The 25,869-nt window shown below is 42.5% G+C and overlaps 1 protein-coding gene across 5 annotated transcripts; it reads right to left on the bottom strand.

Annotated features, from left to right (window-relative positions):
* Positions 1-762: 762 nt before the first annotated feature.
* Positions 763-25,274, bottom strand: SLC39A14 (solute carrier family 39 member 14). Of its 5 annotated transcripts, none has more exons than XM_042472273.1 (9): positions 25,160-25,274; positions 14,074-14,350; positions 13,389-13,575; positions 12,019-12,188; positions 7,074-7,190; positions 5,310-5,492; positions 4,462-4,669; positions 3,997-4,181; positions 763-3,636 (listed from the first exon to the last, which is right to left on the bottom strand). In XM_042472273.1, the coding sequence occupies exons 2-9, from the start codon at positions 14,338-14,340 to the stop codon at positions 3,490-3,492; spliced, it is 1,464 nt and encodes a 487-aa protein (XP_042328207.1). In that variant the 5' UTR covers positions 14,341-14,350; positions 25,160-25,274; the 3' UTR covers positions 763-3,489. The 5 variants fall into 5 exon arrangements, with proteins under 5 accessions (XP_042328207.1, XP_042328203.1, XP_042328204.1 ...); XM_042472269.1 differs by having other exon boundaries at positions 25,103-25,245; XM_042472270.1 differs by lacking the exon at positions 12,019-12,188 and adding an exon at positions 9,494-9,663 and having other exon boundaries at positions 25,103-25,245.
* Between the last annotated feature and the right edge of the window lie 595 nt (positions 25,275-25,869).

Here is a 25,869-nt window from a genome sequence, read left to right as displayed (position 1 = left end):
ATAAATATTAAGGCTGCAGTCCTATGCTACCTCCCTGAAAGTAAGTCTAAAAAAAAAAGGTCAAAGGAATTTGCTTCCGACAAAATATGCATAGGACAAGGCAGCGCATGAAATGTGTGGGCCATCTCACAATTCCTTTCATATAGTTTCTAGTCTCAGACTAGACTGACAATCCTTTGTCTCAAAATCTATATAACTGGGGTGAAGGTACTGAATAAGCGATTGGGTTCTTACCCAATTTTATAACTGGATTAATTTCCAATTAGGGTAACTTCTAACTTTAAAATAAAGGATATGATCGGGATACATCGCAATTGCAAGAGCTACTTTACTGGCCAGGGAGCCACTGTCTGCCACTGTGAAATCTGTAGTACCTGAATGGAAACAATATACTTCAACAATTTGCTCTCAGGTCAAGAACAGAAACTAAAACTGAGACCGAACTCTCCAGTTCCAACCTTTTCAGAAGCAGAGTTATCTCAATATTGGTATATTTATCAAAATGCCAAGCATGAGGACAGTCAAAGATATCGTACCAAAAGAGTTGAATGAGAGCTTCATAATGTCTGTTGGCCCTCAATTAGGTAGGTAAAGGTCACAAATATTTCCCCGGTAATTAACATGAATGTACTTAAGGTGCTTTAAAATGAGATTGTGGTGGCATTGAAAAAGTAATCATTGAATAAAACGGAGTTGATGAACTTTAAGAACATAGGCTGATTCAAGCCAGCAACCAAAAATAATTCTGCAATCATGCAAGTATATTATAACATTCTAAGCCTCTTTATTCAAAATGGCTACTAGGGTCATAGCAGAGTAGTAAACATTAAAATTCCTGCTATACACAACTGTAACCCTAACTAATTCTAGCAACTATATTAGTGCCTATTGTTCTAGTAGAAATGAATGAATAGTCAAATACCAGTAAGGGTCCTCTAAGGGTAGTGTGGCATTTAGCAATGTAACTTGCTGGGAAAACCCCAATGAGTACCTCCTTATTATGGAAATAAGGAAGGAATATCACTACAAAGCCCCCCTGGAAAGTACTCTGAGCTTCCCAGGTCTCAACTTTGTAGGCATGCTCAAACGTTGCATCTTCTATGGAACTTGGGGACATTTCTGAACTGCAATGTTTATCCAGAGGCCACCTTTAAACATCTCAGAATAACAGCCTGTAAAGAGATTATTATACTTTGAAAATCAACAGTGTTACTCTGTTTAGGGCCACCCAGAGCCAGCTCTTGGTGATCCTCATACCAGTACCATTTTTCCAGACCCATCTCTGTGGCAGTCTTCTAAAAGAAAGAGCAATTCCAATGCCTCTTGTCTGAACACACGACAGCAAGCACCAGAATAAAGGCCAAACCAGATGAGATGTCATTGCACAATTGGTTTTTAGAGACAAATGAGAGGTACCAGGGAACTGTAACCTCAGGGTTAGGGAGGGCTTTGTCTCTTTTGACCCCTGAAATCCCAATTGGGTGCAGGGCTCCTAAGCCAGTTTTCCATTTTTAAGAAGACTGTTCCACAATTCCCCATTTTGCAAATAGTATCTCATCTTGTTTGGCCCTAAGCAGCAACTGGAAAAACACTTTGGCTGTCTGAATCAGCCTCATTGCTGAGTTTTCAATATACCAAGAAGGAGTACATTGCTAGCAATACCCTGGATGCCACCAGAGTGAGTAACAGCAAGGAAACAATTGCTTGCAAAGTCAGATTAGTTAAACTGGCATTAATTATTACATCCATTACTATAAATATGACAGTTACATTATACTCCGTTTTGCACTCCCAGGTCCCATTGAACTGTCAATAATGGGTATTTTTTTTCTAATCAGTTAACATTTTAATGGGTTGGAAAAAAGCAATCTAGTGCACTTCAAGGAGAGGCACACTGGGTCCCAGGTGCCTTCAAGTTTCCCATGATACAGAGAGGCAGCGTTGCAATGGGTATGCAAGGAAGCGAATGCAGTTGTCATTAAAGGTTTCTGGTCAGCTTCCATTTGTTTATGCAAGAGGACTAACTTCTTTGTGGGTATCACATTAATTATATGATGCAAGGGGAAAGATGCCATTTGGATTTGTCGCCTCACCAGCACAGTGTTTTGAGAATACAGCCTCTCCCCTCAAAGAATACAATGGAGATATCCAGCCGTTTGCAGAATCACAAACCAATTTGAGGGAAAGGGAGGAGAGCAAATGACACATTCGTTCCCTTTTGCATCAGGAGAGAGTGATTTATATACACACAAACATTGCCACAAGACAAACTCTGACAGGGAAAGGCATTTCCTCAGTTTGACCGCCAGAGAACTGGGCATCCTTTCATTAATAAAGGACAGCAACCACAAATTCTTAAAAGATGATGTGTGAAGTGGAAAGTTTGTTATGCACCCAATTAGCTTTGATATTATCAATATGATAATACATCAGTTCACCTAGTGACTAGTGAGAAACGTAATCCTATAGTAAATCCCCCAAGACAAACCTGTTCAAACGTTAGCTTAACTTTCATAAACTGCAAGGCTTTCTCATCAACTAAAAATACAATTCAACTGCTTGATAATTCAAATTCAACCAATAAATGTTCACATTCCAAAGAGATTATTCACTGGCTCATCATGTGCTTCAATCTAGGAAGACAAAAGAAATGAAAAGGAAGGGCTGATCCACTCTTAAAACATGAGAAGAGGAAACTAAAAAGGGGTTGTACCTATTTTGTAGATGGCTAGAAATTGTCCAAGAAAATTAATAGATTTTAATTTCCTTTTGTCCCTAACAGTTTAACTACTAATGTTGACACCTGATAATAAAAAAAACACCTTAGGTCAATTAAATAAATCAATTGCTTATATTTGTATGATCAGATTATGGGGAGAGGGATTATTTCTGTTTAAATTATGTTGCAGATAGCACTTTCTTTCTCTACTCATCACAGGCTTTTCTCCAAAAAGCTACCTACCATCCATAGTTTTTGTAAGTTTGTAAGTCACTTAAAATACTTACTTTTTTAGTCAGCGAGCCATTGACTTTTTAGAATGTGAGGTATCTTTTAAACCAAACTAGCTATCAACAAACCAACTGATGCTCAGTAGAAAACTCCAAACTATTATCTTTCTTCAGCAATTTAAGGGGGAAGGAGGAAAGAGCCCTCCCTGATTTCAAATCTACTGGAACACCAGACCAAAACGGATGTGAGAATTCGAACATCTCTGGTTGAAACCCTTAAGACAACAAAAGGAAACAGGATGCTTTTTCTTCCTGGCAGAATATGTAGGAGAAAGGGAGGAGGAGGGATTTTGTTGCTACACAAGGAAATGGTCCTTAGGTCACTTAATCCAACAATAAGGAGTTTCAATAGTCACTGTAGGTCAGTCAATGGGAGGTCTATGAAGCAGGTTTAAAAAATGTGCCCCCTTCTGTAATCCTTGGCGCAATGCTGTGCTTTACACAGTTCCGATACATCTGCAGCTAGCAAGATGCACATCTCTATCCAATCTGGATCTGTCCTGAGTACATGGTGAGGAGCACCATAATAGCGAATCCTGTGAGCAGTCCTGCGTTCTGTATCGCAAAAGCTATCAAAGCGCTGCCGCTCCTCTCGTCTTCTCGACTGACTTCATTCATCTCTGGGAACTTATTGGACAAGGAAAGAAATTACGTTAGCAACAGCATTCCTCCCCAAACGTTCTTACAACAGCTCAATAAACTAGTAGGAAGCACACTACTTAGGTCTTCATTTTAGCCTAGGTAAAAGTTTTGAGAAACACATCCTGATCCGGCCAACATTTTTTATGGCTACGGAATGAAATTTAAATCAGCTGTGATTATTACTCCTGTTCCAGTGGACACAAAGCTGAGCAGCACAGGAGCAAATGTTCTGGTGGGACAAATATTGCCCAGCTTCAAAGAACAGTACACTACATGCAAAATACAGATACAGGTCATCCCTTTGTCTCCATCTCAGTGCCAAGCATATCTACATATACTGCTTACCATATCAGCCAGTGCAATGTAGAGAAACATCCCACCAGCAAGAGCAAAAATCCAGTTTGCAGAGAAGTGACTTCCTGCCAGTATCCCAAAGCCTAGCCCCAGGTAGCAGCAGCAAGCTGAAATGAAGTTGAAGAAGAGCGCTTGCTGGATTGTCATCCCGGCATTCAGCAAAATGACGAAGTCACCTGCAAGATGAAGTGGAATATAAAAGAAGTCAGAATGGAGAACGCACACTGTGATGACCAACATGTTTGGTTCAGCAGATACTATTCAATTTTCACTACAGCGTTAAAATGTTGATCAATTGGCAGACCTAGGCTGCATCTACACTGTGGGTGGATAGTAGAAGTCTCTCTGCTGGGATCATTATTTTGCAAGTTACTTGCATTATACTATCCAAAAGAGAGGACATAAATGTCAGAGAGAGTGAGAGAGGGACAGCTAGTTAGTTAAAGGAACACCTACCTAGTTCATGGGGAAATTCTTCACAGAGAATTGCAACAGAAGTGCTGATCCCCTGAAAGACTGACACAGTGAAGGAGGCACCAATGGCCAAACCATCAATGAAATTGTGAAGGCCATCACTCAAAGTGATCATCCAGGCCAGGGTCCCGATATCAGAGTACCGCACACCTTTCAGCCAATAACATGTGCTCTGTGATGCCTGGAGGTCCTAAAAAGTAATATTGTAAAGGAAGACACAAGGCAAGAGATTAGCACTTGAAACAAGACCGTATCCCTCTATGCAGAATACAGCCTCGAGAACCAACCTTCTTTTAATTCTGCATCATAAAATGTGTCTTCATGGTCAGATATCCTCACTACCTACAGTAAGTAAGCCTTCCCTAAGCCCTAGTCAGTATACAAAGGGATCTCGTAGCACCTTTGAGACTAAATGAACGAAAGAGAATAGTAGCATGAGCTTTCGTAGAGCCTACTTTCTCAGATGCATCTGAGGCAAGTCTATGAAAGCTCATGCTACCAATTTATTTCTTTCAGTTAGTCTCAAAGGTGCTACAAGATCCCTTTGCATATTGATTTTTTATCTTTGAATTCTAATTCCAAGTGGGGTTGAATAGGCCTGCAGCATACTTATAAAACTTACCACGGATATGTTATGTCTCCATGAACCAAATACATAAGGCCAAACAAGGTTCGCTCTCCACTTTCCCAATTAAAGCAGGCTAAAACACTCTGAGAGCTGCAATGTGGATCAAATTTCCAACAAAGCTTCCCCCTGCTAAAAAAAAGGCTTTCCCTCCAGTGAACATTGTCAAAATGAGTTCGTAGCTTAACTTTAGTTAGTCACTGACCTGAACAGATAGAGAGACAACAATCTTCTCATCAACAGTTGGATTTTTGCATTCCAGATTGCTATTATTATTAGGGATGATGTGATCCAGGTCACCATTCTGAAGTTTTTCAGTGACCCCTTCCTCTTGGTCCTTCTTGGAAGGAAGGGTCTCAGTACTGTTGTGGCTGTGGCCATGATGGTGCTGGGGAGGACAGAGACAATGTCAGGTTACGATCTCCAATGTTAATCATTGCAGTTCCTTATGCTAACCTTTACCTGCGGTTCACTTAGCAGCAGCAAATGATGCATACTTTTATAGTTCTTCAGTCACAGCAATGGTCTTAGCCTACAACTTTTATGTGCCAAGTTATATCATTTCTCAGATAGTAACTGTCCTAATATGGAAATTTTGGGGCACTCCACTCCCAACCCACAAAACACCATTCCAGTTGGTGCACTGGTTATTTAAGCTTTAAAAGGCTCTTTTCAAGGACCTTTTGAATGTTCATATACTAAATACTTGGTACACTGAACTTGAACACATTTTTATCGGTCCTAACTATGTGTACATTGGAACCTTAACCATTGTAATGATTTCTCTTTACAAAACCCTTGTTGACTGTTCCACACGGTATCTGTTCACATGGTTTGTTCAGCTGCTTTAATTTTAAATCCAATGTCTACTTTTGGTTGGGATCTGTTATCAGCACCTCCTGTTTCAAAGGAACCAAGCTAGAAATTCAGATAAATAAGGCCAGCATCCAGTTCACATCAGCACTCATGCACAAAACCAGTCCTGGCTTGTTCAGGGCTACTGGAAAGGGAAATCCCATTAGTCAAACAATGCAAATGCAAGAAAAGGAAAGAAGGGTATATCTATATTGCAGAATTAAAGCCACCTGATACCACTTTAGCTGCCAATGACTCTTCCCTACAAAATCTTGGGATCTGTTGTTCGGTGAGGTACTAGAGCTCTCTGACAGACCAAGCTGAATACCTGACCAAACTACAAATCCCTAGATTCTGTAGGCTAGCATCATGGCAGTTAGTGGTGTCAAACTGCTTTAATTCTGCAGTGTGGTTACACCCTTGAAGTGGTGGGCGACTGGATTCTCCTTTGACAGTGTTCACCTGGTGGCAGTAAATATTTATCTCACCTTTCTCCCACAATGGGCACTTTTATAGTTCTTCAGTCACATTAACTCCACAGCAGTTCAGGGAAACCTAGGCTTCCCCAAAAGGGCTTACAGGTATTAGGGCTTTCTCTGAAAGAGGAGCAATAGCAGGGAAGCTTTCTTGATAGATAACCGACTGCAGATAATGTCACGAAATGCACAGTGATGGACATACTCTAGGATGCAGGGAGTGATAGTTAAACTCCACATCCCTAGCCTGCTCCAGACAAACTCAAGAGTATTCCTTAGAGCACTTGGACTACTTGGACACACGGGTTTTTAGGTGAGATTATATGAGGAACAATCAATGCAGGAAAAAAGCGTTCTGTATTTAAGAAGCTTTCAGGCTGCTATATCAGAGTTCTTATTCTGTGGCTGAATTTCTGCTTCTAGCAGATTTGAAGGGAGAAATACAGATCTTGTTATCTCTAGTTATTTGTTCCTCACAACTGAAAAGCATCTTGCTTCATTATAATTCTATGGTTCTATTTTATGTTAATTGACATGCAAATATGTGCTTAAAGAAAAGGAAATGAAGATTTGCACCAGAGGTAGACCCTCAACAAGTGATTTCTGACATGGGTACCAGAGGAAAACGACTGCCTCACCTTCTGCTTAAGAAGCATCTTCAGTATCTTTTCCGTGAAAAAGAAGAGATAAAAGCCTCCAAAGACGACGGCAGATTTGGAGACATAATTATCTTCCGTAGGATTGAACCCAAACGCCTGTTGAGGAGGGAAAAAAAGTGTTGGTGAAACATATTATGATGGAGTTGTATATTTACAAAGTCTAGACTGCCCTCCTCCCCAATTCCAGACTGCTTTCTCATAATCTCAAAGAGAAGCCGGGGAGGAAGCAAAAACATCTCAGTTCTATTGCGTGGACTTGCTTGTTTGGCTTTTGTTTTGTGTTTTATCCTTTTTGTGTATCACACCAAGCACAAACTGACTGCAGTTCTCTAAGCTTAGACATTCCTTCTGCACAGGAACCATATCTGAGAAACGGTTATAAGCTTCCTCCCCGGCCGGGCAGTTTTCTATGTGCAGCGTTTTAATATATGTTGGTGTTCAAACGTGAGCCCACACATGCGGACTGAAGTGGTACACCCAAGACATGCTGCATCTACACTGCAGAATTAATACAGTTTGACACCACTTAAACTGCCATGGCTCAATGCTGTACAGTTCTGGGATTTGTAGTTTTGTGAGATATTTAGCCTTCTGTCAGAGAGCTCTGGAGCCACCAGAAACGACAAATCCCAGGACTCCATAGGATAGAGCCATGACAGCTAAAGCAGTATCAAAGTGCATTACTTCTACAGTGTGGCAGTCTCTTTACTTTAGTGGTGTTCAGATAGGAGACGATTCAAATTCCAGTTGGCATTAACATCAAGTGTTACACCACCATAACCCTCCTGCATCTAACAAAATGAAAGACACGTTCTTCGCTATGGAAGTAAATATTCAACAAGTTCATCCTCACAAGTGAGAATGAATTATTTCTGCACTTTCTTCCCTGTTGCAAAAGAGAAAACTAGTATTGCTCCACAGTTGTGCCTTGGTATTCGCAAATCTCAAAGTGTTTCAATAAATTACAACATGCAGAAATGTGTGAAATTTTTGGTACAAAAAGTGTGGGATTTCGGCGCAAGATGAGATTTTAGCACATTTTTAATGGAAAAAATATTTGCAGAAAGCCATGTATTTGGGGGGGGGGATTGCTAGGGGTTTTATCCTGGTATAGCAATCTTGAACCCCACAACCACCAAAAAAATCATGTGGTTATCTGGAAACAGTGTTGTTGTTTTCAAGAAATACATGTTTGTGCAAAAAATTGGGTTTTCACATCAAAATAGTTCAAAAAAACTTACACTGTCTGAGCAAAATTAGTAAGTTTCGCACGACTCCCAGGAAATTGCCAAGTAGGTTACCTCTTTTTTGTGTGTTCACAAGATTGTCTGTTTTCACACCAAAAACCCCAACAATTTTAGACCACCAAGTAGCTATCTGGAAACGTTATTTTCTTTAAAGGAGAATAAAATGTCTGTGTGCAAAATCTCCCAAGAACCCAGATTTTTCATCCAAGAAACCTACTTATGTGTATCTGCACAGAATAATTTCCCAAAACATTCTGGGAGGTGTGAATCCTGACCAAACACTGAACAAAAACATTGCCACTGCCTTATTCCAAGTGTTGAGGAATCCATTTTCAGACACAAAACATCTTCAGTATGATAATCTTTCCATCCCTATTCTTGTCCAATTTTAGATCATTTGTGTACATATTGTACATTTCAGTACATATGAATGTGTTCAGAGAAGTTGGGTATTTTCTGCTGAGGAAGTCCTCAGCACAAATGCATTGCAGAACGATTAGTGAGTTCAGTCTCTTATTTTCAAACATTGGAGATATATCACATGCCTTTTAGGCTTTCGGCTTCTCTCCCTAGAGCAAAGTTATCCTCTGTGTAGGGATTATCCGCCTTCCTTACACCACCGTGCTGAAGAGGCTGAACAAATATTGTATGGAAAATTACCTGTTTTGAATGGATTTGCTGCCTGGAGCAGCCAGCGTATAGAGCAGAAAATCCAGATTAATGGCATTTTTGCTCATGAGTCTGCACATGCTTTACATACTGTCATATACTATATTGGATCGCCTCTCTTAAAGGCATGCGACCAATGCAGACAACTCAATATGGCAGTTTTTCCTCATCTTCACTGACAGTTTGCTAGTAGAGTAACACATTAAGATCATCATCCAAGACATTTTTTTAACTTAAAAAATGAAAACCCAGAAAATTGTCAAGTAAATTGCCCATGTACCACTATTCCCCAATATACCTACAATCTTTTTGTGGTTTTACCTGGGTTTAAGTGCTTTTTATACTAGACATATACAAAGGCAGACTAGGAGGATGCTCATCACCCTTTCTACCTAAGAGTTTCCTTAACTTTTCCTTTTCACATCACAAATGGCATGAAAAGAGACAACCAGGCAAGGAAATGCCTGGAGGCTCTGGTCCTACCTCCGGAATGAGCTGGAAGAGAGCATTGGAGTAGAGAGTACCAATGGCCAGAGCTATGAAGTAGAGGAGCAGCCGCTTGTAAAAAGTCTTCTTCATGAAGGGTACCACACTGGCCCCGACCAAGGAGCAGAGGGAAATGATGGTCACACAGAGGAAACCGTAACCCCAGACTGCACCGCAAGTGTCAGTCCCACCCCAGTGAAACCACGATGGGGAAATCACAACACAGAAATGCACAACAACATATTCACGGTGGGGAGGAGGGAAGAAGAGGCACAGAGAAAGAGAGAGAAATAGGACATTTATTAGTGATTGATATGCAATTTGCAGCTGATTCAGGCATGCTGGAAGGATTTTATGGCTCTGGAGCTGTGACAAAGACCCAGCTGGAGAAGACTAGCAAGCACAATTGTATACCTTCAAATCAGCATACAATATATACCCCCATGACAAAGTCAGGAGACCTGTACTTTTAACAATGTGGTATCACCCACATAATATTCTCTGTAGTATTATTTTTCATGGCCTCTGACATCAGATTATATGCATATTAATTTCTACAGAAGCTTCACTGCTTTCATAGCAAGCTGCCCTTGAGTAAACTTGCTTCCGTTTACAGCCACAGGGCATTCAGACTTCAAGGGAATTAAAGAGTATTTCGATTCCCTCCCCTCCAAAAGTGTTGGTGGAGCTGTTCTCTACAGTCTACTCACTGTATTTTCCCCCTTCTCTTCCCAGCATGCAGTGATGGGAGCGATGCCATACTTCCAGTGCCATGTAGAAACACATCAGCCTCACTCTTGGAAACTCACACACTTCACCTCCATGGTCTGCTGTATGGGCAGAGAGACCACTTCTTGCCTGGTTTTTAGGGTACCCACAGGACTTCAGTCTCTGGTGTCCAGGGTACAAAAAGCCACTTGGCTCTGGTGTCAAGTGGCACACTTCCGTCTCGTTTCTTCTTACAAGGCAAGCCATTCAACCATGGAGGTGAACCATGCACTATTACTGTATTTCAATTCCTAGTGGATCACAAAGATTTCTCCCCGCAAACAGCAAATTCCCATTCCCTCATTACATTTATTTGTGGGAGCTGAAAGGACCATGAACTCTATTGAAAAAGGAGGGATTATACTAAAGAATTATTTGGATAGCCAGGTATTAGCAGCATAAAACAGGAGCTGCAAAAATCCCATGGGGTACTGCTATGAGATTCCTTACATGAGCTTTTTCTTTCCATTGAGAGAAGCTATTTGGTAAGGAAGCCAGGACAGAGGCCTCAAAAGCAGCCCTGAGTTCAGAATGTGACACCATCGCACCAGGGAAAAACTAAGAGCGTTCATCAGCCCTCAATTTCAGACATGTGAGGCATTCTCTGGATGTAAAATCCCATCAAATGTATACTACTAATAATAATAATATAATGATAAAACTTTTATTTGTATACCGCTTTTCCATCTGATCAAAGCGGTTCACACTATGCCAATTATGTGACATATGTCACCATACAAAACTACAGTATTGATCTAAAGTCAAATCAGCATGGAGGAGATCTGGATTTCTAAACCAGGAAGTAGAATTCATGGTTGCATTTGGGGAGCCCCACAATATGCAATTAAACCAAAATTAATTCAAGATTAACTCTGTTATAATCCATCATGAAATCAAGACCTTCATTCCTTTGTGATAATAAACCAATTACTCAAGGAAGAACCAAGAAAGAAACTGGGATTTCTACATAAAAGGATTCTTAAATGTATTGATGCTTGCATGGTGTTTCTTCCTTCGCTTCTTTGCAGCCTCTTCTCCAGCCTCCCTGCAGCATCTACTGCCATTTATTTATTCACCTAGCGAAGAGATATGTGTGCTAGAAAACCTCAATCCACATGTTGATCCTGGTTAATGTGCTCCTCTTCCTCTGAATGGTCCCAGGCAATGTACAATTTTAACTGGCTAGATTCGACTGAAGGATAGGACTTGTTGCTAATGAAGGTGTCGCCTTTGTAAATTTCCAAATAAATAATGTACTAGTAAAAAAAACCCAAAGCTAGCCAGCCTAATGTTTTGCACAATGAACCTCCACACAAATCACAATCAACTCATTTCTATCAACGGTGGAATGGAGACCAAGATGTAAAATCCTTCAAGAAGTGGTAATGTCAGTAAAGGTCATTATAACCACAACGTTCATCTAGATGACTGAATGACAAGAAACAAAGATCAGAGCGCAGTGTTAATCTTCTCCCTTTTGGGGAGGCCCTGAAGGAAAGCAAGTTCCCAGATCATAATCCCAGAAAGTTCCCACTTATGTGCCTGTACATATCTTGTTTTGTCTTCTCTAATTATCTTAGGAGGCTTCCTGATGGGAATCATAATCCTCAAAAGCACTGGGGAAGAAAAACTTCTCCCGCTCAGTTGAGAGCAGCCTATCAGGCACTAGCAGAGAATCTACTGACTGGATATATGGGGAGAAAGTGGAGTGATTGTGAGTGGATCAGTGAGCATGTGGATGTGTCTTACTGCACCTCTGGGATCAGCTGGAACAGTGCGTTAGAGAACAGCGTCCCGATGGAGAGCGCGATGAAATAAGTTAGGATTCGGGTGAAAAAGACCTTCTCGGTGCAGGGAACGATGAAGACTCCGAGGAGGGCGGCCAGGTTAATCAGTGAAACACTGAGAAAGCCAAAGCCCCATACTGTGAAACAAGAAGAAAGTAGGGCAGGTTTACCCAACTAATTGAAAACAGGAAGGGGCATCTACCTCACATAATGCTGGTGGTGTTTACGGTGATAAGTATATGGTTATGCTGTAATCATGTAGGAATTTATGATGGGTAAATCCAAGATAGCCAGAGGATATAGGCATGATCTTCTAAGCTCTTCTAGGCCACAGGCAGGGAAAGTGTCTGGACCTCTGTTCTGCAACCCCTGAAGTCACCCAAGTTGTTGTTGTTGTTATTGGTGAAAGAACAGCCAAACATGTATTTGCTGTTGTTGCTGTGCGCCCTCCAAGTTGTTGTTGACTTATGGCGACCCTAAACTGAGCCTACTGTGGGGTTTTCTGGTGCTGAGACCCAGGAATACATCTGCAAACTGGAACAGTGATGGCCTTAAAAAATCCATTTCTACCTATGTGATTAAGAAGAAACCACATAGCATCTCATCACTGACTCATACTCATCTTGTGATCTAGATCTCTGCTAATGCCCACCTCTGAGGGAGATACTGAAATTTTTCTAGGGAAAGACACTCCTTGCAGAATATTGAGAAGCACCTTCTGTATATAACCAACAACCTATAAAATTATTTAGAGCCAAGAATACATGACACCTGACTGAGGCTGTATTTTTGTTGCTTCAATTCGCACTGGCAAAATCCAGGTTTTCACTTGTGTGATGTAAGGGGTTTTTCAAGGTTTTAAAAGAACTTGTTCACAGTAGTGCCTTCGCTACATTTCCTGCGACCAGTATTAGGGCCTTCTCATTAGAGAGAAATAATTACATACAGTATTTGTGTTTAATCCTCTACTCCTATATACACCTGTATTGGACATAAAAGCAGATTACAGGAACCATATAAATGAAGAGAGAAGGCACACTTGCTATTAGCTCAAAAGCTTGTTTCCTCTACTCCACCTCATCTCCAGCCTCAGTGCCTCTGCCCACCATTGCCACAGATGCTTTTGCTACAAGGACAGGGCTTATCAGCCCATGGCAGTCTCTAGCTGTAAAAGTAAGGCCCATTAAGAACTAGTTTACAGCTCAGACTGACATCCCACTGCTATAATAATTCGCAGAATAGAAAGGATGGCCAGAATTTGAAGGGTGTGTGTGTGGTAGTTCGTGTTTCAAAAGGTGTTAGCTTTAGCTTGGCTGGTGAATCTGTTAACTACACACCTTCTGCAGAAGTTGGCCTCCCCTCTTCTGTCCGCTCATCTTCTTCGTTCTCTAGGTTCTCTGATAGGCATGCTTTCGACTCCAGCTGTTGCAAAATAGTTGGGCAGAATTCTTGGAACTCACTTTGGCCAATGTGGGACCCTTCACTCAGATTGTGGGTGGCAAACAGGTCTGAAGAACTGAAGCACTGCAGAAGAGAAAGAGAAGCATACTGTGAATTCCAACGTTATACACTTTTCATACATCCTCAAGCATCCCATACTTATCATGCACTGACTCCTATCTCTGTCCCATAGCTTCGGAACAATATCATTTTCCTAGTCATACTCAGCCAGAAAGGGCCAATTCACACAACTAGTTTTTGATACCCTAAAAATGTGTACAGCCATTTCTGCCCCTTTACCTTGCTCCAGAAATAGTTATAATGGCATTCAAATTCTGGACAAGTTGCTTTGTTTCTTCTCTAGTAATAGGTACCAATTTTGTTTCATAGATTTGCAGATCAACTGAGTAAGAGTTAGATGCTGGCCCTCCATTTTGGACTCTTTTTTTATCAATTTTAATTTGGTTTTGTGGTATGTATTTTACAGAAAGTTAATTTGTATAAGATGCTTTGTAGACTCATTTGGATGAACAAGTGGGACAGAAATATTTTAATGTATTTTAAACGAATATGGTACATTACCCAGGAGAGATTCTTGTGCTGCTGCTCTGTGTGACTAATGTTGTTGCGTCCGACTCCCACATCAAGGCGGTTCAAGAGAGATTTAAGCTGCTGCAGAGTAAGTGTGTCATGTTCGCCATAACGGAGGAAGAGGTCCTGTAGGAAGGAGTCTGCTGTGATGGAAGACTGTGATGAGGCATCTTTGCTGGCTCTCACACAGAAAGAGAAACCCAACAGATAAAGCTGAAGCACTAAGATACATCTTTGAGGACCCGCATTCCAAAACATGGCAAAGACGCTGAAAAGACAAAGACACTTGGATCAGTCACTGCAAAAACAAACAGCCCAAACCCTACCACATTTCTCTTGCTACCAAATTAAAAGATGAAATATCTTAGTGATAAGCTGCCGGATCCCACCAAATCCTGCTTGCAACATCCATCTATTCTTTTGATTATCAAATGCCCCAATCATGCAAAGGTAGCTGCTAACAACTGCAGCCCAATATATCCATGTTTGTTCTTTCCTAACATAGACAGAGAGTGTGAGGTGCAAGCCAAAGCTACAGAACTGATTATATTTCCACAGTCAAGTCAAAAACTGGTTAAGGACTGTACCAAACCTCACCCTTTGGAGCCAGGTGGTTCAATACACAGATTTGTAGGAATTTAGAGCTCCTGATGACAGTGGCCTCTCCTAGTTGGAGGAGCTGGGCCTAAGGCAAAAGGGGGCCCTACTCTGCCAACAGGAGATGCTTAGGACATACTGCCATCCTCTGAAGATTGTCAAAGAGATAAGGAGAGACAATGCCAATCTCAGTGTCTGCAAATAGGAGACACTGACTCATTAAGCACCTGTGTCTTGAGATAGCTGCCTATAAAACTACCAGTTCCCTGGCATTTTTGTTGCTTGCAACTGTTCTGTCTTGAAGACTGGCAGTACTTTTCAGCATTAGTGATTTCTTGACCCTGGACTGGCTACAATTGACAGCTCTGTTTTACTCTTTGCTACCTTCATTTATCATTTATCTGGACTACTACCGACTTGCTATAATGACCTCTGGACTGGCTGACACCCATACTCTTGTTTCGCCCTTCATCTTGTTGGATAACCTGCAACTGACTTGGACTGGATTAACTACACAACAGCTCTTACACTCCAACTACCAGGTTTATGGCTCACTTGCTGACAGGAACATAGGACAGTCTGCCCTTTTCAGTATCACCTGAAGAAAATGATCATTGTGACTAAAGTTGGGTGTGTGTGTGTGTGTGTATGCTCCTTCACGTTGCCTGTTGACTTATGGCAAACCCATTAATTTCATAGAGTTTTGTTAGGCATGGAATACTTAAAGGCGTTTTTTCCCCTCTGAAATATAGCTTACAGCACCTGGTATTCATTGGCAGTCTCTCATGCAAGTACTAACAAGATTTCATCCTGCTTAGCTTCCAAGATCAAATGGTATCTGATGCTTTTAGAGTATTTAGGCTGTACTCTAGGGATGATACAAATCCAAAATTCAGTACCCTTCCTTCAATCACATAGCTCCCAAATTTAGATGGCAAAAGCCCCAATTCACCTTGCCCTGATGTGAGCGACAATTCCCCCTTTACCTCTATCATTTGCAACCAATGACCTCAGGCCTTTTGAGCAGCTACTCCTATGATTCCCGGTTGCTCAAATTACAGCTGTGCAGAAGTCCTGGGGGCTGTTTTTTACTACAGGGCTACCATCAATCAAATGGGAGCAGGAGGTTTACCATCTGGGTTTTGCAAACTTCTCCAGCCAGCAGCTGCAAAAACCCTTCCATATTCACAGCAAGAAAAGCTATGAAGAAGTCTGGAAGGAACACATGTTTTCAAGAATCAAGTTGTATTAATGGCCTTGTCTGATCATTTTTTGCATTGGCAGTCTGGGACTGGAAAAAGAGATGAAGGTTGGGAATGGACTGGCAAAGTGAATTGTCCTCTGTTGCTAACCTTCTTGTACAGCTCCCATTCCTAACTGGGGGCAATGGAAAGATGGCTCATGCCTGCACACTTTGTTTTCTCTCTCTACTATATGGCCCTTAAGAGTCCATCTTCCATTGGCCTTGCCTTGGAAGGAGTGCATCCCAGTCCAGGGGTCCATTTAACCAGCAATGATTAATGAATTTGGTTGCTGGCTGGTGGATAGTCTGGATAGAACGTCTTCCTACCATTTGCTCTGAAGAGTGCTGGATCCCAACACTGAAAGGGCTGGACTTCTTTGCTGCTGTGTACCATCTGCTGCACCCTCTGCAACATTTACCACCAATAAAACTTTTCTTATAGCGGTAACATTCCACCAAAAGATCTACACCCAGATCCGGAACAGAAAAGGAACTGAAGGTTGTATGCTGGACTAATCTGCCATATGTTGAGAGTTCAGAGGGCTTCTTGGTTTATTGCTGAGACATTTCCTCCTTTCCTGTAGTAAGTGAACATTCTCTTTGATTCGTGGAACCATAATCGCTGATGACAGAGTTTTCCAGACTCAGTTATCACAAAGGCCTCGAATTTAAACAACGGAGACTCTTCCTAATGCAAACGTTAAGGTGGACCATGATGAACTAGAGGTACAATACGTACCTTCGGTTAGCAGCTTCTGAAATGGAGCAAGGCTACGGAATACAGAGAACCATAAGTGAGACTATAAATCTTGTGCTGAATAATCTCTTGAAGGTATGTCTGCTATGATATGCTGATGCCATTTTTCCCTCCAGTGCCCCTGCCATATGTAGGCAGACAGATAAGGAGAGGGCATTTCAGTTGTGGCGCCCTGACTTTGGAAGTCTTCCAGGAAAGCCTGAAAGGCACTGACATGGTTATCTTTTTGGCACTAGACAAAGGTCTTTGGAAAATATTCTCTGGCATTAAAAACAGTTCGCAAAAAATCCAGTGTCTTCATTGTCTGTTGACTTATAGCAAGCCCATAAAGTTAACAGGGTTTTCTTAGACAAGGAATACTCAGAAATGATTCTGCCATTTCCTTCTTCTGAAATACAACCTCCAGCACCTGGCATTCATTGGTTATCTTCCATCCAAATACTAACCAGGGCTGACCCTACTTAGCTTCTAAGATCAGACAGGTTCTGGTGTCTTTAGGGTATTTAGGCCATTCAATAGACAATGAATATTGTAAATGGCTTGTACAGTTTCCCCTCTGATCTAAAACATTTGCGATAACCTTATGATGCTACAAGGAGAAATTATATGCCTAGGCAGCACTTTGTTCTCCAACTGGACCTGCAGGAAGAGAGATGGGCACAAAGCCACAATCAACATCCATATAATTTTCCTAAAAGCCATGTGAGAAATTTCTGGCTCAAAACCACAATTATTCTTTCCCTTACTTTTAGCCTAATTCAGCTTTGCCCTTTTAGTTCAGAATAAAACACAGAATCCTGTCCAGGAGGTTCTTTAAATCCACAAAGTTGCCTGTTCTTTCCATTCCTTGTTATTTATGTCCAAAGTTTAAAGATCAAATTTTGAGTTTACTAGGCTCACCTCCAAAATTCTGGGCCGCAATTCAAATATGATCAATTCGCTTTGCGCATGTCAGCTCCTAACTCTAAAACACCAATGCTGAAACGAAGGCCTGTTACAGACTGCCAAAATAAAGCTGCTTCGGGTCTCTTTGGAGGTATGCTGTTTAAATTATGCATGCACCCTAAGAATCCGGAAGCTGCACCAAAACTGCACTCCTGTGCTTAGGAATGGAGTGTGGCTTTGGCGCAACCTCAGGACTCTTAGGACCCATGTATCATTTAAATAGCATACCTCCAAAGAGACCCAAAGCAGCTTTATTTTGGCAGTCTGTAACAGGCCGAAGATGGAAATGATTTGAAATAACTCATACTGGGGACTGGCCAAGGGACATTACTCTCAGACACCCACCCCAAGTACTAAAACACTAGACACTTGGAGATTTGGCAGTGGTTCCCTAACTGTGGTCTGTTTGATGGTTTGGACTTCAACTCCCAGTAGCCCCACCCAGTTTGATCATGAGTCAGGAATTATGGGAGATGAAGTCCAAGATGGGAATCACTGTAGAGCACTGCTTTCAATCTTTTCACGCCTGAGACCTGTCTTTAAAATCAGAGGAGGGCTATTTAAATCATAAACATATTTAAACAGTTGACTTTAGTTTTCCACTTGTCATACACATATTTCTTTAAGTGTGAAAGACTGCAGGCTACAGGTAAAGGTAGCCTCCCAAAGGTTGCAAGAGGCTAAAGTCAAGGTGCTATAGAGTGATGGAACTATTGTTCCAGTTTCCTTCCTGCTGTCCCTTTCTTGGTACCAAAACTGGTTCCGGGGGGAGAATGCCACTCTCCCAATACTACTAACAGAAGCAGTTCCACTTTTGAATATCCTATCAGATTTAGGCCACTGGTCTTGCTCTAGAATCCTGTATGATGTACTCCATCATAAAGTAAGCTGTAGCATCCCACAGCATTTGATACATGGCTGACAAGCAGTGGGGAGTTGTGAATGGCTGTGGTTTCCTAAAATGTGTTCTTTGACCATTTAAAGGAGATATATCCTTTTACTCTTTGCTATGCTTCCTGCAGTAAACATGAGAATAATTGTGTCTCATGTAGATGTGAAACAAACATAAGGATGGAAAGCAGCTGAACCAGGCTTGGTTGTGCTTGAGTCCAAGGATCTTCCTTGCGGCTTCACACTCACTTGGGTTTCAGCCTGAGCAAAGCGAACTACAGTATGTTGCTGACTACATGATTTCTATGTGGAACTCTCTGTGCATTCCCAAATACTCCGTGAAGTAACAGTTCCAGTGCATTTTATTTAAATGTTACCCAAGGCAATTTAGGAAAACAGGGATTTAAACTGTCCCATCATTTCTTCCTGCAAAAACAAAACTAACTTCTCTCCACCCGCCACAAGCTGACTTCATTTCTCAAGGAATTCCTGACACTTTTGTGAAACAAAGATCTCAAAGTTCAGTTAAGCTGTTAATACTCTGAGAATGTGATCCCATTTTAATCAGAATGGGTTGGATGTCATGCAAGGGCATGGGGAGTCCCCTGTAGTTTGTTGGGTCTGTGTTTGGAGAGGAGAGAAGAGGCCCTTCCCTTCACCAGGTTGTTTTGGGAAGAAAACAAGTGACCAAGTTGCCTTGGGATGACGATGGATCCAGACAGGCCTTGGCACTCCAGCAGTGACACTGACCACTACGTCTCTGGCTGTGGTCCAACGCTGTTCTGGGTCAAACTCCACAGGAGACTAAAGTCTGTTACACATCAGCAGAAACTGGTGTTTAATGTGGCCATGAGTCTCCTGAATGGGTGTGGAAATAATAATTCTGTACTAGGTCACAGGCAGTGTTTTACTAAGAGCACTCACTGCCAACACATACATTTGCTTCATGTGGACTCAGCAACAGATTCCAGTTTCCAACATTTAACCCTGACCCACTGACTATCACTGACCTATACCCTCAACCAGAATGATTGCATTTGGTGCTGTACGCTCCATTGGTCAAGACCTATCTTTAGAATGGTGGGTACTCGCTGAGGAATGCATTGGGGACACCTTGCAGACACCAGCGTTTCTTTCAAGAGCCTGTGAACGAATGTGGAAAGAACATGAAAAGAGTAATCTTCTCTTCGCACTTTGCTAACAGCTTCTGCAAACATGACTGCAGCATAAAGCAGAGACTCGTTCTTACCTTTGAAAGGAAAGATTCCCCCAAAAGGATCCACTTATTCCTTGCCTCTGCCCACAGAATCCTAGAGTTGAAAACTACTCCAAAGGCCACCAACTAGATGTAAAGGGGGTCACAAGGGTCAAAAAGGTTTGAGAACCACTGGGTTATAACCCGCAATTGTAATATGCCAAGAATGGAAGTCATCTCACCAGGTCTCCATTATGCCTATAAAGTCATACCCCGAAGGCACCAGATCACCTTTGATCTTGGCAGGTAAACAGGATCAAGCCTGGTGAGTAGGTGGAAGAGGGACCAACAAGGAATACCAGGTAATGTAGGCCATATTTCAGAGGAAGACAATGGCAAACCACCTCTGTGTATACCTTCCCAAAGAAAACCCTATAAAATTCATGGGGACATAAGTCAACTGGTGTCTTGAAGGCATGCATTACATACAAGCCCCGCTAAGCATAAAAGAAACCTGCTTCAATGTTCCTATGTGCAGGATTAATCTGTTACTCTTTCCTACTGAACGGGGAACATCTGTTCTGAATCCACATAAGAGGAACGCATTTTGAGATGCAACTATTCTGGGTGTATGTAAAAGAAACAATGATGAGCAGAAAGGGTCATAATAAATCATTCTCAGTTACTCTCAGAAGCATAGTTAGGTGGTGGGGGAACCCAAAGGCTTTTCAGAATGCTAACTCCTGGGACTCATGGAAACTGACTAAGTCACTGAGATCATGCCTCTAAGTTTCTCCTTTGCCAGCTCCAAGTGGTAAGATGCAGCATGACCTTCGCAGCTTGGAGATGTAAAAGAAACAAACAAGGCAAGTTGGGGAAATTTCGAATCCAGAGAGAAAATGCAGAACAGTAACAAAAAATCAAAGTAGAGTATGCTTTCAAGTACATTCTGACTTATGGTGACTTGCCCAAGATCAAGAATGTGGGTTTCCATGACTAAGCAGGGATTTGAACCCTGTTCTCCAGAGTGCAGTCCATCACTCAAACTGCCTACAAGGGTGTAGGTCTGCCAATACTTGGCCCCTAGTTCAAATGATGCTCTCAGGTGTTACATGGGGGAAATGTCAGTGGAGGGCACAATGCCAGGAAGTCTCAGCAACATTTTAAAGCATTATGGCTCTATCTGCAGCCACTTTTGGGAGGACATAATTCCTTAGTGATTTAGAAAGCTCCTTTTCTCAGGCACCAGAGATGAGCTAAAAGTTATGATACCAAATCTGTGTTTCTACAGTCCTCCTTCGCAATTTTGCAGATCTCAAGTGTTTGTCAACAGGTTTTAACTCAGTTCTGAAGGTTTTGTTTTTTGTATAAAGTCTTACCTTGATACAATTTATAAACCACATTTTTAAAAGCCAGACGTATAAGGCTTGGTGGTTTCCAGACCTTTCACCATTTTGGACATGCTCCAAATTGTCGCCATCCTTTTTGACTTGTGGTGCCCAGAACTGGACACAGCATTCCAGGTGAAGCCTCACCAAAGCAAATAAAATTCCACTATGACTTCCCTATCTAGACACTGTACTTCCTCTGCTGCTGCATCACACTGTTGACCCATGTTCAACTTGTGGTCCACTAGGACTATCAGATTACTTTGACATCTAGTCTTGTTAAGCCAGGTGTCCCCAATCCTATATGCATTTCATTTTTTCTGCCTAAGTGTAGTACCTTACATTTCTCTCTCTTGAAACCCATTTTGTTAGTTTTGGCCCAGTTTTCTGATCTATTAAGGTAATTTTGATCTTCTCCTCTGGGGTATTAGCTACTCCTCCTAATTTGGTGTCATTTGCAAATTTAATAAGCATTCTCTCTATTCTTTCATCCAAGTCATTGATAAAGATGTTCAATAGCACTGGCCCAGAACCCTGTTGCAACCCATTGGTCACTTCTCTCCAGGATGGTCTTTCGTTTTTATTATGTCTAGGTGGAACAAATGAAGGTATTTAAAAATTCCCCTCAATCTATGGGGAGCAGTTCCTGTTCCAAATGGTTTCTTTGATGTACTCACATATGAACTTCTAAAGTCATTGGGGGAGAAGGTATTTACACAAGCCTTCCAAGCGCAACCTCTAAAGTGTATAAAAATAAGCCATGTCCACTGAATGTTTGTATTGCACCATGCCACTTGTGACCAAGGGGAAAAAAACAACCCAGCAGACCCTAACAATAACTAGACACACTCTTCGGATTCGTTCAGAAAACGATTCTCTGCCCACCATGCTAAAATGAGCTTTGAAAAAGATATAAACAAAGTCAAGAGCAAGCTATTCATACGTATGACCCTCTCGCAGTTTCTGCTCTGCCAAAAAGCTGCCATCGCCAGCTCAGCATCAGCCCCCAACAAGTCACAAGCTTTTCCCTCCTGATACACCATTCTGCATTCCACCGTCAGAGCAATCCGCTTAAGAGAGATGCTACAGAGACTTTCGACAGAGCTGAACAGAGAAAACAGTTTAGCCAGCATCACAACAATGCTATCAAATAAACAACTTTCTTTATTGACACCCCCCCCCCCATCTTTATCTTAAATTAAGGCTCCACTTGAATACAGAAGTTTAGCCATGCATTTGTCATGGTATATTGAGTTATCCTGGATCCAAGAGTCACATCTTTGCAGAGGCAGGACCTCAAAAGAAAAAGAGCTCACTGTACTAAGACAGCAATGGAAAAGTCTATTTGGGTGTGATGTAAGAGGAAACAAGCAACGTGGAGTCTAAACATACATGTGGCTTTGGAGGAGCACTGTGGAAAGAGATCTGCTCCTGGCAGATAGCATGGCTAGTTCGAAAGAGGAGCAAGGCTGCATTCTGCCCATGTTGCATGGCAAGGGGAATTACGGTAGGTGCAAATCAGACTGCGGAAATAATCCAGTTTGGGACCACATTAACTGCCCTAGTTCAATGCTAAAGAGTTATTAGAACTCTAGTTTTGTGAGACATTTAGCCTTCTCTGTCAGAGAGCTCTGGTGCCACAACAAACTACAGTTCCCAGAATCCCCTAGCACTGACCCAGGGAAGTTAAAGTGGTCTCAAACTGGATTATTTCTGCAGTGTGTTTTGGACCCTGGGTTTGAGTCCTCATTCCAGCCATGGAAACCCACTGGGTGATTTTAGATGAGTCACACACTCTCAGCCCCTGTGCAAAATACTCTCATGATATGGTTCCCTCAGGGTTGTCATAAGTCAGAAACGACTTGAAGGCGCACAACAAGAACAAATAAACTTACCGTCAGGCTATGTTTATAAGGTGCATAGGAAACAACATTATTATTAAAAGAATGTCATGCTTAGATTTGGCTTTTATCTTCAAGATATCTCATTATGTATTTGCAGATATACCAAAATCCATTTTAAAAATCCAAATCATTTCTGGTCCCTTCAGGTAAGAGAGATTCAACCTGGACTGACTAAAGGGCCAGGTGATTTTTGCAGAAGGTCAGGACAGAGTAGTACCTGTAGGGCTTCATGGGCACGCTTTGGGGAAGGGAATGAGTGTCTGGGTGGATGGAGGGTCAGACATGGAAAGATGACCATAGTCAGACCACACCTGGAGTACTGTGACTAGTTCAAGAAGGATGTTGAGAAGCTGGAGTGTGTCCAGAAGAGGACAACCGAAATGGTGAAGAGTCTGGAAATCATACCTTAGGAGGAGAGACTTAGGGAGCTTGGTTTAGTCTGGGAAAGAGGAGGTTAAAGCATGACATGATGGCCATGTTTACGTATTTGAAGGAGTGTCATACTGAAGATGGAGCAAGCTTGTTTCCTGCTGCTCTAGAGAATAGGACACAGAGCAATGGATGCAAGCTACAAGAAAAAAGATTCCACCTAAACAGGAAGCTACAGGAAAAGAGATTCCACCTCAACATTAGGAAGAACTTCCTGAGAGTAAGGGCTGTTCGACGGTGGAACACACTTCCTTGGAGTGTAATGGAGTCTCCTTCCTCGGAGGTCTTTAAGCAGAGGCTGGATGAACATCTGTCAATGGGGATGCTTTGACTGAGAGTTCCTGCATGGCAGAAGAAGGGGGTTGGACTGGATGACCCTTGTGGTCTCTTCCAACTCTATGATTCTAAGATCTTCCTGGCAGTAAGAGGTGTTTGACAGTGGAGCACACTCCCTTGGAGAGCGGTGGAGCCTCCTTCTTTGGAGGGCTTTAAACAGAGGCTGGATGGCCATCTGTCACAGGACCTGCTTTGATGGCTGAAGGGGGTTGGGCTGAATGGCCTCTGGGGGTCTCTCATGGGTCTCTCTATAGACTACCTGAGAGACTGCCCTCCTTAAGCAGAGGCTGGATACACAGCAAAAGAGGGATGGTCTGGATGACCCCTGGGGAATCCCTTAGTAGCATTCCCTGATCTTGTGGGACTACTGTAGAGACTACCTTCCTTAAACAGAGGCTGGATGGCCATCTGTCACAGGGAGTGTATTGATGGTATCTTCCTGCAGAGCAAAATGGGGTTGGTCTACACAATCTCTGGGGATCTCTTCTAGGATCTCTGGGATTCTCTGATCTTGTGGGACTACCTCAGAGACTGCCTTCCTTAAGCAAGGCCTGGATGCCTATTTGTGGGGAGAGCTTTGAGGGTGCATTCCTGCATGGCAGAAGGGGTTACTTTGATTGAGAGTTCCTGCATGGCTCGGTGTCTCTTCCATTGCTATGATCCTATGGATGCCCATATCCCCATGTTCTAGAGGACTGTATGGACTGCCTGAGAGGCTGCTTTCCTTAGACAGAGGCTGGGTGGCCATCTCTCACAGGGAGCGCCTTCAGGGTGTCTCATACATGGCTGAAGGGGGTTAGGTTAGATCAGTGGTCCCCAAACTGTGCCCTTTAAGACATTTTGAACTTCAGCTCCCAGAAGCCTCAGCCATGTCAGCCAATGGCCTGGGATTCTGGGAGCTGGAGTCCAAAAGCCCTTGAAGAGCACAGTTTGGGGACACTGGACTAGAGGAGCCTTGGAGCCCCCAAAGCTCTAGCGGTGCTGAAAGGCCAGTCCTGCAGCCACTCAGTCCTAAGGCTGTGAGTTCGAGTCCACTCAGCTCAGCATCCTCCTGAGGGGGCCAAAAGGAGCGGCCAGGTTAATGGGAGCCATTCTCTTACACGCTGCAAACACGGTGCCCCTTTAAGGGGTTTTGGACTCCAGCTCCCAGAATCCCCGGCTATTGGCCCAAAGGGCTGAGGCTTCTGGGAGTTGAAGTCCAATAACAAAAAAGCTCTTAAAAGGGACAGTTGGACAGGGGCGAGGAAAACTGGTCCCTTTCGTCCACCGTCGCCGCCGCCACCGCCGCCAATATCCTCCCGCCCTCAGCCCCCTTTCCCTCCACTTCAGCCTCACCTGCCCGGCTCGCTTCAGCCCAGGACCGCCAACGAGGACACAGAGAGGCTCACTCACCGACTGACTGGAGGTGACGACTGCGCATGCTCACTCTCTCCCTCGAGGAAGCGGTGCTGGTAAAGGCCACGCCCACATCCCGCCGGCCCAGAAAACCCGAAGGCTTGTTTTGCATAACCACGCCCCCTCTATCCCGGGATTGGTGGAAGGCCGGCCTAGCCACGCCCCCCGGAGAGGCTCTGCCGCGTGGCGCCGCTCAAGGAGGCTTCGGGTCCAGAATAGAAGTCAATGGAGGATTTCGTTAAGGTTGCCTTTTCCCAGCATTCCTTGCGTCTGGGCATCTCGTTTGCATATTATGCAAATTACAATGCGCAATGTTGTAATTAAATATTATATTGCATATTATAGTAACTATTATATAATTATATTATTAATATTTGCAAACCTAGAGATTATATTGCGCTCATAATATTTAATTATGATATTGCATATTATAGTAAAACTGCATTATGATGTAATTATGATATTGCAGATTACAGTGGGCAGAATATATACATCTAGAGGTTATATACATCTATTTAATTACATTATATGATATTTAATTATATCTCAATATGATCTTGCATATTATAATTGGCATCATACTCAACACACAAAGCAATGAGCCACATTGGCTCTTGTGATAAAGGCAGATCTCTGCGAAGGGAGAAACCGAGTCCCGTCGCCTTTGAGGGAAAATGGGAACGGAGGCAGGGAAAAGGTCCTGAGGG

The sequence above is a fragment of the Sceloporus undulatus genome, chromosome 6 (assembly GCF_019175285.1).
Source record: "Sceloporus undulatus isolate JIND9_A2432 ecotype Alabama chromosome 6, SceUnd_v1.1, whole genome shotgun sequence".
In the NCBI taxonomy this organism is placed as follows: Eukaryota; Metazoa; Chordata; class Lepidosauria; order Squamata; family Phrynosomatidae; genus Sceloporus; species Sceloporus undulatus.
The sequence above is the reverse complement of the archived record's forward strand: the minus strand, read 5'-3'. Positions and strand labels throughout refer to the sequence as shown.